General features: G+C 42.4%; 1 protein-coding gene across 21 annotated transcripts in view; it reads left to right on the top strand.

Moving 5' to 3' along the window:
* Window positions 1-13,324, top strand: part of PNPLA6 (patatin like phospholipase domain containing 6) — a 108,581-nt gene that overhangs the window by 84,524 nt on the left and 10,733 nt on the right. For 11 of the 21 annotated variants that reach the window (XR_005555906.1, XM_039336424.1, XM_039336414.1 and 8 more), the window contains 14 exons: window positions 260-383; window positions 1,275-1,388; window positions 2,923-2,998; window positions 3,175-3,315; window positions 3,395-3,458; window positions 4,441-4,609; window positions 4,997-5,179; window positions 5,645-5,763; window positions 6,167-6,323; window positions 7,439-7,555; window positions 7,930-7,999; window positions 10,853-10,912; window positions 11,751-11,870; window positions 12,360-12,476. Coding sequence is in view for 20 of the 21 variants with exons in the window: in XM_039336424.1 (XP_039192358.1) it covers window positions 260-383; window positions 1,275-1,388; window positions 2,923-2,998; window positions 3,175-3,315; window positions 3,395-3,458; window positions 4,441-4,609; window positions 4,997-5,179; window positions 5,645-5,763; window positions 6,167-6,323; window positions 7,439-7,555; window positions 7,930-7,999; window positions 10,853-10,912; window positions 11,751-11,870; window positions 12,360-12,476 (1,631 nt within the window). In the remaining variant the exon portion in view is untranslated. The remainder of the gene's footprint in view (window positions 1-259; window positions 384-1,274; window positions 1,389-2,922; window positions 2,999-3,174; window positions 3,316-3,394; window positions 3,459-4,440; window positions 4,610-4,996; window positions 5,180-5,644; window positions 5,764-6,166; window positions 6,324-7,438; window positions 7,556-7,929; window positions 8,000-10,852; window positions 10,913-11,750; window positions 11,871-12,359; window positions 12,477-13,324) is intronic. The other 10 variants (XM_039336421.1, XM_039336422.1, XM_039336426.1 and 7 more) reach the window with 8 other exon arrangements.

Below are 13,324 nucleotides of genomic sequence, written 5' to 3'. Positions count from 1 at the left end.
ATGAAAGGAAGCCTGTTCTTTCTGTTAAGTTGAAAAAAACAACAGTCCAGAGAGAGGAGATTCTATGGGTGTATCAGGTGCTAGCCATGTCTTCACCGAAAGTGATGCCTTTTTTTTTTTTTTTTTGCTAAAGAATCCCGTTCAGTTAGATGCACACTGTGCCATGATATTTGCACAGAAATAACTTGGTTTAAGACAGGCTTTACTGGTTATTAGAGAAGGGTACTAATTTAATCCATGATTCTTCCTTTTCCTCCAGGCAAGGCGACAAGTCTGACTGCACCTACATTGTGCTGAATGGGCGCTTGCGCTCTGTCATTCAAAAGGCCAATGGGAAGAAGGAACTCGTTGGGGAATATGGGCGTGGGGACCTCATTGGAGTGGTAAGTTCTAAGTAAGGGAAATGCCTACATGCAGTGAGGGACAGCTAGACCAAAGGGCTTTCACAAAGGGATTAGCCATCCTGCTTTTAAAGGATGCTAGGTTTGCAAGCCTCACTATATAAACAGTTTCAGAAATTGCCTATTAACCATCTTAAACCTATTAAGACCTTTGGAATGATAACATTGGAAAGTTGCCAGGTGAGTTTAGCTTCAGTTCTGAACAAAACAAAATTAGTTATAAACTTAAGAGTGAATTTGAATTAAACAGCAAAAACAATAAGATTTTTGTCTAAGAAAATTATAAATAAATTAAGAGTCCACATAAATTTGGAATATTGACTTTTGGAATTAATTGTAAGAAAATAAATAGGTTCTTGTGGGAACCAAATATATTTTGGCTACCTTGCTATTGTAAGTCATAACAAAGATAAGTAAATTTATAATTTTAAAAACTAGACACTAAATTTGGGGGACTAAAATTTTAGAAGATTAAAGATTCTCAGTAGAAACAAAAAAATTATTAAGCTGATTTTAATATCAATTAGTACTGGGACTTACAAAATGAGACAATACATCAAAATATCATAATATTGTAATTTAAATCCTTAATAAAAATTGAATATTTTGAAGCCATGATCATGAAATTCATACTTAACAACAGTAACCAGAAACCTCCACAACTGTCGTTACTAAGCATCATAGTCACATGACATCATGCTTTATGGCCACAACACTTAGCAATGGAAATTGCCGTCTCAATTATTGTTATTAAGTGAGGACTAGGTATTCATACCTACAGAAGAGCATCTCTCACTAGCTGAAGAGTGCTCTTTTTCATGTGGGAAGACTGTGATGTGATTTACCTACTGTGACCCATTTCTTGTGATATAGGTAGAAGCTCTGACCCATCAAGTACGAGCTACTACTGTCCATGCTGTGCGGGACACAGAGTTGGCCAAGTTACCAGAAGGGACTCTCAACAACATCAAAAGACGCTATCCTCAGGTGAATGCTCAGGGGTTCTCCATATTTTCTACTTGAATTAAGCTTTGCAGTCCTGGTGTACTGCAAGGACCCACCCCACTTTACATTTTAAGAAGACAAAACTCTTGGAATATCTCTTCCAACAGGCATCTTTATTAAGAGAAGATGGTTTCAGGTGTTCTAGGCAGGACCTGAGGGGCCAACTCCTACCATTCAAGGTTTTAAGTGTTCCCAAGCACTTCCAGTGACAATCCCAGGCGTTACTTTCCACCCCCTTTTTCTCTCGATTGGCAGAAGGGAGACTTCCGAGAGTAGTAGATGAAAGCTGATGGCCATATTGTTATGGTCAGTCCTCTTGGTGAGATCCACATTCAGTCCTTTGAAGTTTTAATGAAGGAAGTGAGAGCCATAAAACCCCTTTGCTCATCCCCCTTCCCCTTCGTAGTATGTCAGAAACCAGAGAGGGCAGAAATGGGGTTTTCCATAGTCGATAACTAGAAATGAAATATAATTGGATTCTGATATGTACAACTCATTCCTGAATTTGCAAATGGTTCCGCAGATTTTGTCTATGGAGATTCTCAGTTATCCAGGTCATAGTTGTCCCAAAGATGCTTCTTCATGAAGCAACTGGACTTTCTAGTTTTTTCTTTGAAATCATTTCCCTTCTCATCCAAGAAGCTTCTTGGATGAGAAGCAAAACAAGAAAGTCCAGTTGCCTCGTGAAAAAGCATCTTTGGAACATTCTGCAGATTTTGTTCCACTCAGGATGTGTGTGCACATTGTGCGCATAGGATCTCTGTGGCATAATATGCATATTTTGGACATAGAGATGCTTTATAAGTGTTCAGAAATGTTGAATGTAAAGAAAGATTGTAAAGCTTTATAAGATACTGATCTGGAAAATGAATATGTAGATAACTACTCCACTTCATTATTTGACTTAGCTCACCATGTGTTAATAATACAAATGATGGCACTGTTAATTTCTTATGCAAACGTTTTGGATAGCCCTAACAAAACAACGTATGTTTTAGGCTTCTAGTTTTTCAGAGTAACCTTATGATCAAAATTGAACTGGAAAGTAAACCCTCATGTTGAGTTTTTCTTGTCTGCTGTGAACTGGCTCAATTGCATTATGAGAAAAACACTATCCCCCACAATCATCATGTCTTCAAAAGGTTTACAAATGGAAATCATGACAGAAAATGCTACTTTTCCATGTTGTAGCAACCATGCTATCTTCTAAGCAAGGTGGATTCATTGCTGAGAGTATGCTTTTGCTAGAAGGAGTTAAAGATATACTATGATTATCCGGGGAAATACTTCAGGATACATGTGGAGTTGCATTTTAATAGACTATGGAGGAATGCAGTGGCAAGGCATTGTGAAAACTTTTTTAGATGTGAATAGTGAGAAAATCATTTTAAGAAGGTCAGGCTAGCATCACACCAGTTGGATATTTCACAGATTCAGAAATGGTTGTGTATACTGTATGTATTACTGTTCGCATTCTGGGCACTGGCATTCTCCAATCTTCTAATGCCTAATATAGGTTGTCACCCGGCTTATCCACCTACTGAGTCAGAAGATCCTGGGAAATCTGCAGCAGTTGCATGGCCCTTTCCCAAGTAAGTGTCCCACTTCAGGCTATGCACCAACTTGTTGCCATATGATCCAAAAGCATCAGAGCTTGAAAGAGCATCCTAGCTTGACAGAAAGCTATGGAGTTGTCGCTGCGAGTATCTAATGTTGCTGCTAGGTATTTCAGGTGTTTGTTTCAGTGATTATTGTATCTTCCATATAGGTTCAGGTCTTGGCATGACCTCCAGCTCAGAACTGACCAATCCAGCTAGTAATCTCTCAACAGTGGCAGTCCTTCCAGTGTGTGATGAAGTGCCCATGGCAGCCTTCACCTTGGAACTCAAACATGCTCTGAATGCAATTGGTGAGCTCTTGTTAGTGGTCTCTTTCCTTGTGTTGCTTCATTCTGCTGCTTTTGTCATCATTCTTCTTTTTCTTCATAGGCCCAACCCTGCTGCTCACCAGTGACATAATCCGTGCTCGTCTTGGAGCATCAGCATTGGATAGGTGGGTTGAGAACACACCTAAGCTTGAAAGCAGAAACGTATAATTATAGATACTGGCGTATGGAGATGGGATGTAGCATATTGTACTCTTTCCCCCCAAAGTATTCACAATCTGCCATATATTCTGTTTTACCCATTCGATCTGTCCATGGTGTCCTGTAGGGAAATACACTGGCAGATATTTCCATCAAAACATCTAGGGTGCATTGTCATAATGACAATCATAAATGCTGTGAGAGTCCTTTACTCCCAAAGAAGAAGGTTGTGTGCAGCATCAAAAAAATACAGGGAGGGTTTTCTGTTATCCAGATAGAACTAGATCGTGCTACATTTTTAGTTTATTTGTTGAGCTTTATTTGTGCTCTTCCCCTTTTCATCTGATGAAGTGGTTGCAGCTCATAAAACTGTCTTTTAATAGACAATTTAATAGTCTTTTAATAGAATTTGGAAAATGTTTTTTCTGGATATCTGATTTTTTTCCAACAATAAAACTGAAGTTTGGAGGGTTTGCTTTTTTTCAGAGCAACCATGCAAGACCTCAATATTAATGCCTCTGTCTGATTCTTAAAGTCACCCTTATGGTGATCATAGTTATTCAATCAGCAAAGAGTTTGTACATAATATAGAGTTCTTCCATGAGTCTGAACAATAAGTATAATGTGTATAACGGTATGAGTTTGTGCATAGGTTCAGTCTTCAAGTAAGATAATTTGAAAGAGGCCAATCTTCATCTTTTAAAAAAATGTTCATCATCAAGAAAAAGGAGCAATAGGAAATAGCTTTTATACCTTTATAGAGAACCACTCTTGGGCAGTGTTGAATTTCTGGAAGAACAAAGATGGTTGATTAGAATCCTGTAAAGTCCAAGATGGAAATAGATCTTGACTTTTTTTTCTGGGCACTTTCTATCCTCTTTCCCTCCTTACAGTGCTGCCAGTGAGACTGGAATGAGAAAACTTTCTTTTACTTTTCTTCCCTTATAGTATCCATGAATATCGACTATCTGGCTGGCTAGCTCAGCAAGAGGACATTCATCGCATTGTTTTGTACCAGACTGATTACACCTTGACTCCTTGGACAGTGCGTTGCATCCGGCAAGCTGACTGCATTCTCATTGTGGGCCTGGGGGACCAAGAGCCTACACTGGGTGAGGTAAAGGGTCCATCATGACTAGAGTGAAGCTTGGTCTAAGAAGTACAGTTACTCTACTTGAGCAGGTAGATCAGCTTGCTTGGGTGGGCAGGGGGGAGTTTGATGAATGGTTTCCATTGTACAAACCCATATCCTACTGCATAGCACTTAAAATGGATTTCAATAAGATCAGAGAGCATCTTTTATTAGCCTTTATGTCAATATTGCTTCTCCGGCTAATTGATTGTCTTCCCTCTTCTAATAATAGACTTGGGTTTGGGTTCTCTCTTGATCTGGCTCCATAAGAAAGATGGTATAAGAACATAATCAGTCAAAGACAGCTGTTTCTGTTGTGATGGAAATGAACATGATTGACTTGACTTCTCCTTTTTCCCTCCACTATGTCAGCTAGAACAGATGCTGGAGAATACAGCAGTGCGAGCCCTAAAGCAGCTTATCCTCCTGCACCGTGAAGATGGCCCCAGCCCTGCCCGCACAGTGGAGTGGCTCAACATGCGCAGCTGGTGCTCAGGGCATCTACACATCAAGTGCCCACGCAGGGTCTTTTCTCGACGCAGTCCCAACAAACTGGTACCTCTATTCTGTTTGTTCACCATTACATCTTGTTCTGTGCTCACTCTTGGCTTAGGCAGGCCTTTCTCTTTTGCTTTGCCGGAGAACCTGGTAAGACTGAACAGCCACTTTTCTTGAGGATGTTAATTCCCCTATAACTTTTCTGAATAGTAGGCTTCCTTTCCCCAGAGACCCCTGAAACTATTCATCCTGAGTCAATATTTCCTACTTCAGATTTTTCCCCACTCCTTCTTTTGGTGTGCATCACCTTGAAGACAAAGAACAGCAAGTTGCTGAACAGGCTCTTGGACCCCTTCCAAGTGGGGTCCAAAGACTATTTGACTTTCCTTTTGTAGAGGGGAAAAGTTGATAAATGGGAACAGATGAACTTAAACAACTTTCCTCTGCAAGTCCCTTTTTTTTTTTTTTTTGAGCTGATGAAAATAGTCTTACTCCTTCTCTCCTTCCCATCCTTCACTACAGAGAGAGATGTATGGGAAAGTCTTTGAAAAGAATGCGGATCGTCACAGTGACTTCTCCCGTCTGGCACGAGTCCTTACAGGCAATACCATCGCTCTGGTTCTGGGTGGTGGTGGAGCCAGGTAATATGCCCCAAAGAATTAGGAAATGTTTGCTTGGCATCAAGAGGGGCAGGAGAGTTTTCAGGGTAACAATGCATCAAAACTAGGGAACTTGCATCTCCCAAAGGCAGGAAGGATGTGACTTTTCCCCCATCATGGGCTAATTTTTCTGGATCCCACTGTTCTCCCCATCTGGATTTTAGAGAAGTTGGGAGGTCTGTACTCCTTAACATGGAAGCTTATACTTTTGACTAGCACCACTAGCCTATCAGTGTTGACTACTACTACCACCATACTTTTTTTTAACCACTCCCTGACAGTAGAAGCATGAAAGATTCAACCTCATTCTCATGACTTGGTGAGAACACCAAAGATACATTGAGAAGCAGATTTGCTTCAAGGATGTTCCTTCCCTTGCCCACAGAGGTTGTTCTCACATTGGAGTGATCAAAGCCATGGAGGAAGCTAGTCTCCCTATCGATCTGATTGGCGGCACCTCGATTGGCTCCTTCATAGGGGCCCTTTATGCAGAGGAGAGGAGTGCAGTGCGCACAAAGCAGCGGGCCAGAGAATGGGCAAAGGTGAGCATATATTCAAACCTGGAAGGAAAGTAGGTAGGAGAATAGCAGTGCTGAGAGAAACAGCAAAAAGAGAAGGTGTGCTATTGAAGCTACAGTCCTCTAAATACTTGAATGGGTTTGTATCCCCAGTGATCTCATCTGAACTTCCTTCTGAATAGATGAGGGTAAATTTGCACTGTTTGTTTACCAAAATACATGAGCCTAACCTTTGGCAACTGAGAAAAGGTTCTGGGATTCTTTACAGCAATTTCAGTCTCGAGTTTGGTGCATAGGAACTGAAGCATCACAGACTAAATAAAGGAAATTAAGTGAGGTGATAGAGTAGCTGTCTTCTTTGAATTTTTTGCCAGCTTAGTCTCCCTAAGTGCCAGAAAGCAATAGGTTGTTTTAACAGAGGGATTGTTTCATGCGGAACTGTTTCAGTGGTTGAAGGGTGAAGAAAGTGTTATAAAATGCAACCTTATCATTTAGGAGCTCAGAATTTTCAGTGGCTGTTTCCAGTGGGGGACAAAGTGAAATAGAGCTAATGTTGATTGGAGGCCTAATGCATCCATGCACAGAAAATCACATCCCCATGTTTCAGCTATTCACCTTCAAACTACATTGCAGTATCTCAGGATGCTCCATGTCCAACAAAAAGCGATTGTTCATCCTGAAGCCATGAATTAGCTGTTTTGGCTTAAGGATTCAGCATGTATTGGTGTTTTGGAGCTCCTGCAGAAGAAATGCATCATGATCCCCAGGCTTCTTGGGGTCTGCCATATTTTTACAGCTGATGGAACATAGGTAAACAGTCTTTTTGCTTGAACATGTTAATTCAACAGGTTGAAATCAGTTTTTTTTAAATAAAAATGGTTTAACTATAGGTATTATAATGTATGTGGATATGTCACATCCAGTACTCTCTAACCCCCTCCCATTTCTGTTTTATACTTATTGGAATGAATGCCCCTCTTTCTTCTTTGGTGTGGTCTGTATTGCATTTGTTCAGAGAAGAAATTACTTAGATTGCTGTCTTCATTCTTTCCCTGGTTCCCGGAAAGATCATGATGCAGTGGTCTTGGGTCTTTCATGGCTTGTTTCCTGCCTCATGCCCTCATTTATCCTTTCTACAGAATATGAATTCAGTGTTTGCAACTGTGCTGGATCTCACCTATCCCATCACCTCCATGTTCTCTGGCTCTGCCTTCAACACCAGTATTCACAAAGTGTTCCAGGATAAACAGATTGAGGTATCCTTTTCTCAGCAACACAGGAATCAGCTACAAAGTGCTGAAAGTCTTTTCCATCTAAGACCACTTGTTGCACAAAATCCATCAGTCTGAAAGGTTTTCACATAATAGCCAAAATCCAGGGGAAGTAAAATATCGGTGTTAATTTTGGTCCAGATTTTGGTCCTGTGGTGGCCAGAAAACACATAAATTAAGCCGCTTGCACAATTTCTCCCTTATTGATCAAATGAACTGCAGTAAACTGCAGAAATTGGGTTAATGTATGTGCACATATTCAGGATACAGTAAATGTACAAATCATTGTAGCCTTTCTCTCCCTCACTTACTGTGACCTTCCATGTGATTTTCATTCTCTTCCACTTTGTCAACTGAAGGATCTGTGGCTCCCATATTTTAATGTGACAACAGACATCACAGCTTCTGCCATGCGTGTGCATAAAGATGGTAAGTGAATCTTTCCTCCAGCACAGTAGTCATAACTGACTAATAATTCAGCATGCATTCCTCCTCCAGCTTTCTCCTGAACTTCAGCAGGAGCCAGGGAAGCCAGAAGGAAATGAATTACAAAATATTAGAGAGCAGGGATGCACCAAGGGCTCCCGAGGCCACAGGAGATCCACCCACATCTATTTTGTGGCCTCTGATTTTTTTTAAGGTTCAGAAAGTGCAAAACAAAATGGCTAGATGTTAAAAGATTTATGCCTCTACCTGAACCCTGAAGTGTCCTTCCACAACAGTACTGCCACTTTTGCAGCCTCATGCTGAGGAGAGTTGTGCCAGGTGGTTTCCTGGGAATTGCCTTATGTTCATGTCCAGCAATAATTTTCACTGTCTGAAATGAATATTTCCATTTGGATAGATTTTAGAACTCTCAAAGATCTTGCAGGGCTTGCTTGGGACTGCACATGTCTGAAGAACCCTTTATTAGAGAAAGGTCACCTTTTTTCTGGCAAGGTCAGGGAACATGATGCCATCTGGGGAAGTGGTAGGAATTTGCCTGAAGCCTATTGTATATATAGAGGTAGGAAATATATAGTAGTGTTGTTTGTCTATTAGAATGATCGTTGGTGTAGCTTAAGAAGACCATTCCTATCTTATCTTCCTCCAGGAGTAAATAGGGAGGGAGAACATGTGAGAACATCTGTAGCATGCTTGGGTGCATCATGATCTTAGCCTTAAGCCTGGTGGATTGCATTCTTTTGCTGAAAAGGCAAAATGGAGAATGGAAAGAACTCCTACAATCTATGGCTTCTTTGAGCCACTTGCCATGTCTCTGTAATAATCTTGGCTAGCTTTGAATCTGCCTTTCCTTGGTAACATTGCTGCTGTTCACTAAACCCACTAACTATTCTGCCATTTGTTCTGTTCCTTTTATTTATTGCAGTAGCCTGGCTGTTGCATCAAGTTTCCCAACTCTGCTCCTTTAGAGAAACTGTGGGTTGCTAGTTATTCAAACACTGCTTATTTTGGGAGGAGGGAGGGGGAAGAATCATTGCTAGTGAAACCTAATGAATGAGTGGAATTTGAAATCAGCTTCAGAGAGGGATGGATTGTATGTGAAGGGAGGAGGGAGGTTTTTGTGACACCCCCCTGGCCTCCCCTGGCTGCAGCAAACATCAGATCTCATCTGGGACATTGTTGGCAGCCATGCCTATCTGCAGGGCAGGGGCTGGAGAGGCTGTAATTGCTTGGCTCTCATTCTCTGCCTACTTTCCTTCCCTTCCTAACAGAGCTAACACTTTCTCTTCTGTCTCCAGTAGGTAGGAAGTATTGAGGTTGACAAATTGTAAAGTAGGGGAAGGCCTATTCATGTAAGAAATCAGAACTTTCAAGTTAAAGTGGAGGAGCTTGGTACCAATGCTCCTCACCTGCAAGTGTGAGGTTGTTGAGGTGAAGCACGGAATGGAATACCTTAGAAGTGCTAGGTTTCCATGGAGCAGTACTTAAGTGAGAAACAGTTTTTGGTGTCTTTCCCTGTGGGGACAAGTGTGCTTCTCTTCTCATACCTGGTGGGGGGATAGCAAGCTAGGCCAGGCAGGTGCAGCTTTCAGACTCTGGCAATAGTTGGTAGTTGCAGTCTTCAAAAAATACTTAATTGTCCTTACCTTCTTCTTTTTTGCAAGTGATTTGTTGTGCTACTTTTGTTGTATACAGCAGGGCTTTTCAACCTTTTCACCACTTTTAGGATATGGCAATATTCAAGTACCACCTAGCAAGGTGTCAAAAACTTGATGACCAAAAAAAAAAAAAAAAAAAAACCCTGTTCAAAGTTGCAATTGCACTGAAATGACTTATGACCATTTTTCACACTTATGACCATTGCAGCATGCCCAGGGTCAGGTGATTTATATTTGGATGCTTGGCAACTGATTCATATTTATGATGGTTACAGTGTCCCAGGGTCATGTGATCCCCTTTTGCAACCTTTTGACAAGCAAAGTCAATGGCAGGGCTGCTGGTGACCAAGTGCTAAGGCGAGACTTACTTCCTTCCATCCCTCCCTCCTTCCCTGCCTCCCTCTTATGCCCATCTCCTTCTGAAGGAAGAATTTGAAAAAAAAACACCATATTTTCCCTCTTCCATATATTCATCAAACAAGGAAAAGCCTTCAGAGACAGAAAAGACAAGCCGTTGAGGGAACTAGCTTAAAAAGGCGCATTCCCCTTTAAGAATTAGCTACTGGCTAGAAAGGAAAGTTAAGGAGCGCAGCTGGCATTTAAGGAAGAAAACAAAATGTAAATAAGTACTGGCTGCTGGCTTCCCCAAATGGCTCCATTCATAAGTAAAGGAATGTTGCAGGCAAAATCCATTCAGGAGAAAAATATTTCAAAATTCCTTGCAGCAAAACTTACAGCTAACAATAGCAGAGCAATAGAAGCTAACAGGAGACATCAGCCAAATAGAAATTGCCACATCGTGTTCCTTAAGAACACAAAGTCCACATTGCACAAATCCCAGAACTTCAAAGTCACAAAAGCACATAAGAATCCTTACACTCTCCCTCCCTCCCTCACCTCCAGCCAATGCTGCCTTTCTTCATTGCTGCCTTTCTTCATTCCTTGTGGAGGGCAACCCCTCCCCCACTGCATTTCTTGCTTGTTTGTTGCTGCCAGCCCATGGCCAGCCTGCTTGATCTCTCCTCTCCCCCCACCCTCCTCCTTTCCCTTCAGTACAGCTAGAGCTGACTCTGCCTCCTCCCAAGGCTGCTTCTTTTTCTCTCTCCCTCTCCTACCCAAACTGCCTCCTTTTATAGCTTCTCCTGTCCCCACCCCCACCCCTTCCTCCTTTCTCTTCCAGGTGAGCCTGGAGCCCTTGCCCCACCCCAGCCACTCTGCAACTCCAGAAGACTCTCTCAGAGTAAGTCCTGCGCTGCGCTGGCTCGTTCCCTCCCCCACTACACTTGGCTGGGCATGGCCGCATCCCACATGCCACATGCTAATGTACCACAAGTGGTAAGCATACCACCAGTTGAAAAGCCCTGGTATACAGTTCCCATTCCTTTCAATCAGCAGAACTTCTTAGGTTTCTCCCTTTATCATTCTTTTTTATCCAAGTAAGCCTCTGTGACCATTTTATAGGCAGGAGCTATCTGGCTTCCCTGTGATCAGAGAGTCCAGCCTCCTGTTTTGAAGCATGACTTCTTGATCTTGATGGATTGTAGAACCATTTCTCTTGAGTTTTCTGTATTGCTGCAGTATATGCTTGCCTATAAGAAGGGATTTTACTGTTCCCCATAAATCTGGACTCCCTTGATTTGAGACTGTCTTGTAGTGAGTCCTAGTCTTTGAGTGCCTTGGGCCAATGGCTGGGAGCAGCAAGAGAGAAAAATGGCTTGCCAAGGACAGATTAATCCATGTGGTGTCAGAGTACTGGGTCACAGGGACCAGGAAATGTTGTCTACTCATAACTATGGAGTTACCCATGACAACTATAGTTCTCATCAAAACCCTCATCAATAAAGATTAGGAATGATATATTTACCTACAAGAGGTGAAAGGAACATTAGTTGAAAGGGGAAAGCCAGTTGTGCAGGAAGATGGTGCTACATTGAGGAAAGCATTCCATAAACCCCCTTTTGTCCCAGGTGCATTTTGTCTTTCTGAAGTTTCTCTCATGATGTCACTTCCTGTCCTGTGCTCTGTTTCTTTTCCTCCTCTCCCACCTTCCCTTTGATTGAATTTCCATCTTCATCCAGCAGGCAGCGTGTGGCGCTACGTCCGGGCCAGTGCATCTTATACCCCCTATTTGCCTCCTCTCTGCGACCCCAAGGACAGTCACTTGCTTGTGGATGGCTGCTATGTTAACAATGTCCCAGGTTAGCGTCACATTTGCCTCACTATCTTGGCTGATGGACATTGGGGATGCAGGTGGGTCAGAGGGATGGAGGCAGTGAATTGATGTGGCTTCCTCCTTCTGAACCACTGTCATCCTTCTTTTGCTAGGGCTGGGCATGACAAGCTTGGGGTGGCAAGCCTAGATTCTGCCCACAGCCACTTTTTGCTCAGGCCAGCAATTCTGCATGGCACAGAAAACTAGGTTGTTAGGTAGTACATGCAAAGCATTACCTTGCTTGGCTTCCAGGTAGATTTGGAAGCTTAGCGGGCTACCCAGCCACATGTGGGCTCAGGGTGATGAATCTGATGGCTGCATATTACTTGGCTGCTTGATAAACTGCTGTGCAGAATTCTGCCTGAGCAGCTGGGCTGAAGTTGGGCTGTACCTCTATCCATCCCTCTCTGAAGGGTTCGTTGCTGTTCTGGGTGTCTCTCTGTTCTTCTGATTGCATTTGTTCCCACATGGTTAGGCTCGCTGTGGCGGTATGTGCGAGCTAGCATGACCCTTTCCGGGTACCTACCGCCACTCTGCGACCCCAAGGACGGCAATTTACTGATGGATGGCGGCTACATCAACAACCTTCCAGGCAAGTATTGGGCACTCTTGGTAACAGCAGGGCAGCCATCTGCTGGAGGAGAAGGATGGCTGTGATGCCTGACTGGTCTGAGGCTGGCTTCCATTATTTCACCCTGAAGCTCTCTTATTTTCTGCTGTAAATACCAAGCAAATATCCTGGTGCGGAGAGGGGGGGCAGGCTTAAGGAACCACTTAAATCCCAGTTTTCTGTGAAATAAGTCAGCAGCAATTGCTGTGAGATCTATGCAAAAGGTTCTGGTGGCTGCCAGATTACCTTTTCAGATTTCATTCAAACTGCCTTTGTTGTGCTGGCAGGAACTCTTTGTTGACTGCTCCTCCAGATGATAAAAATTCATAACTTTAAAGACATCTGTGCCAAAGGAGGGGAAGAGTTTAGTAAGAAAGAAGATATTGCACCTAGGAGACCCCAAGTGAAACCTGCTATCTTCTCAGGGCATGTCGGCTACATCTGTCTGGATTTCATTGTCTTCTGGTCTCTAACCTGGACCAGAGGAGGCCATATGGGAAGAGAGACTTTTAAGACTGGTGACTTTATCAAACTAGCAAGAGCCCATTTGGAGCTTTCTGGCCACAAAGGAAGGGATTCAAAGCTTCTCAGAATAGATTTTCACTGTGTTTGAAACACTGATAGCTTAAATAACAAATTTGTGTAAGAAAAGCAAAACAGATATAAGAAAACTTAGATAAAATGTAACCCAAAAGTTTGAAAGGCATGAGCAATGTCCTACCACCATCACCATACTAAAGCCTAATTAAGTTTTTCACCTAAATGAGGGGGGGAAACAGCAAATGAAAAATCATGAAAGCCAGAGCCAAATCATGTAACTTGGAGAATGC

The sequence above is a fragment of the Crotalus tigris genome, unplaced genomic scaffold, assembly GCF_016545835.1.
Source record: "Crotalus tigris isolate CLP2741 ecotype Arizona unplaced genomic scaffold, ASM1654583v1 scf7180000017666.379230911805:20528666, whole genome shotgun sequence".
Lineage (NCBI taxonomy): Eukaryota > Metazoa > Chordata > Lepidosauria > Squamata > Viperidae > Crotalus > Crotalus tigris.
The sequence above is the reverse complement of the archived record's forward strand: the minus strand, read 5'-3'. Positions and strand labels throughout refer to the sequence as shown.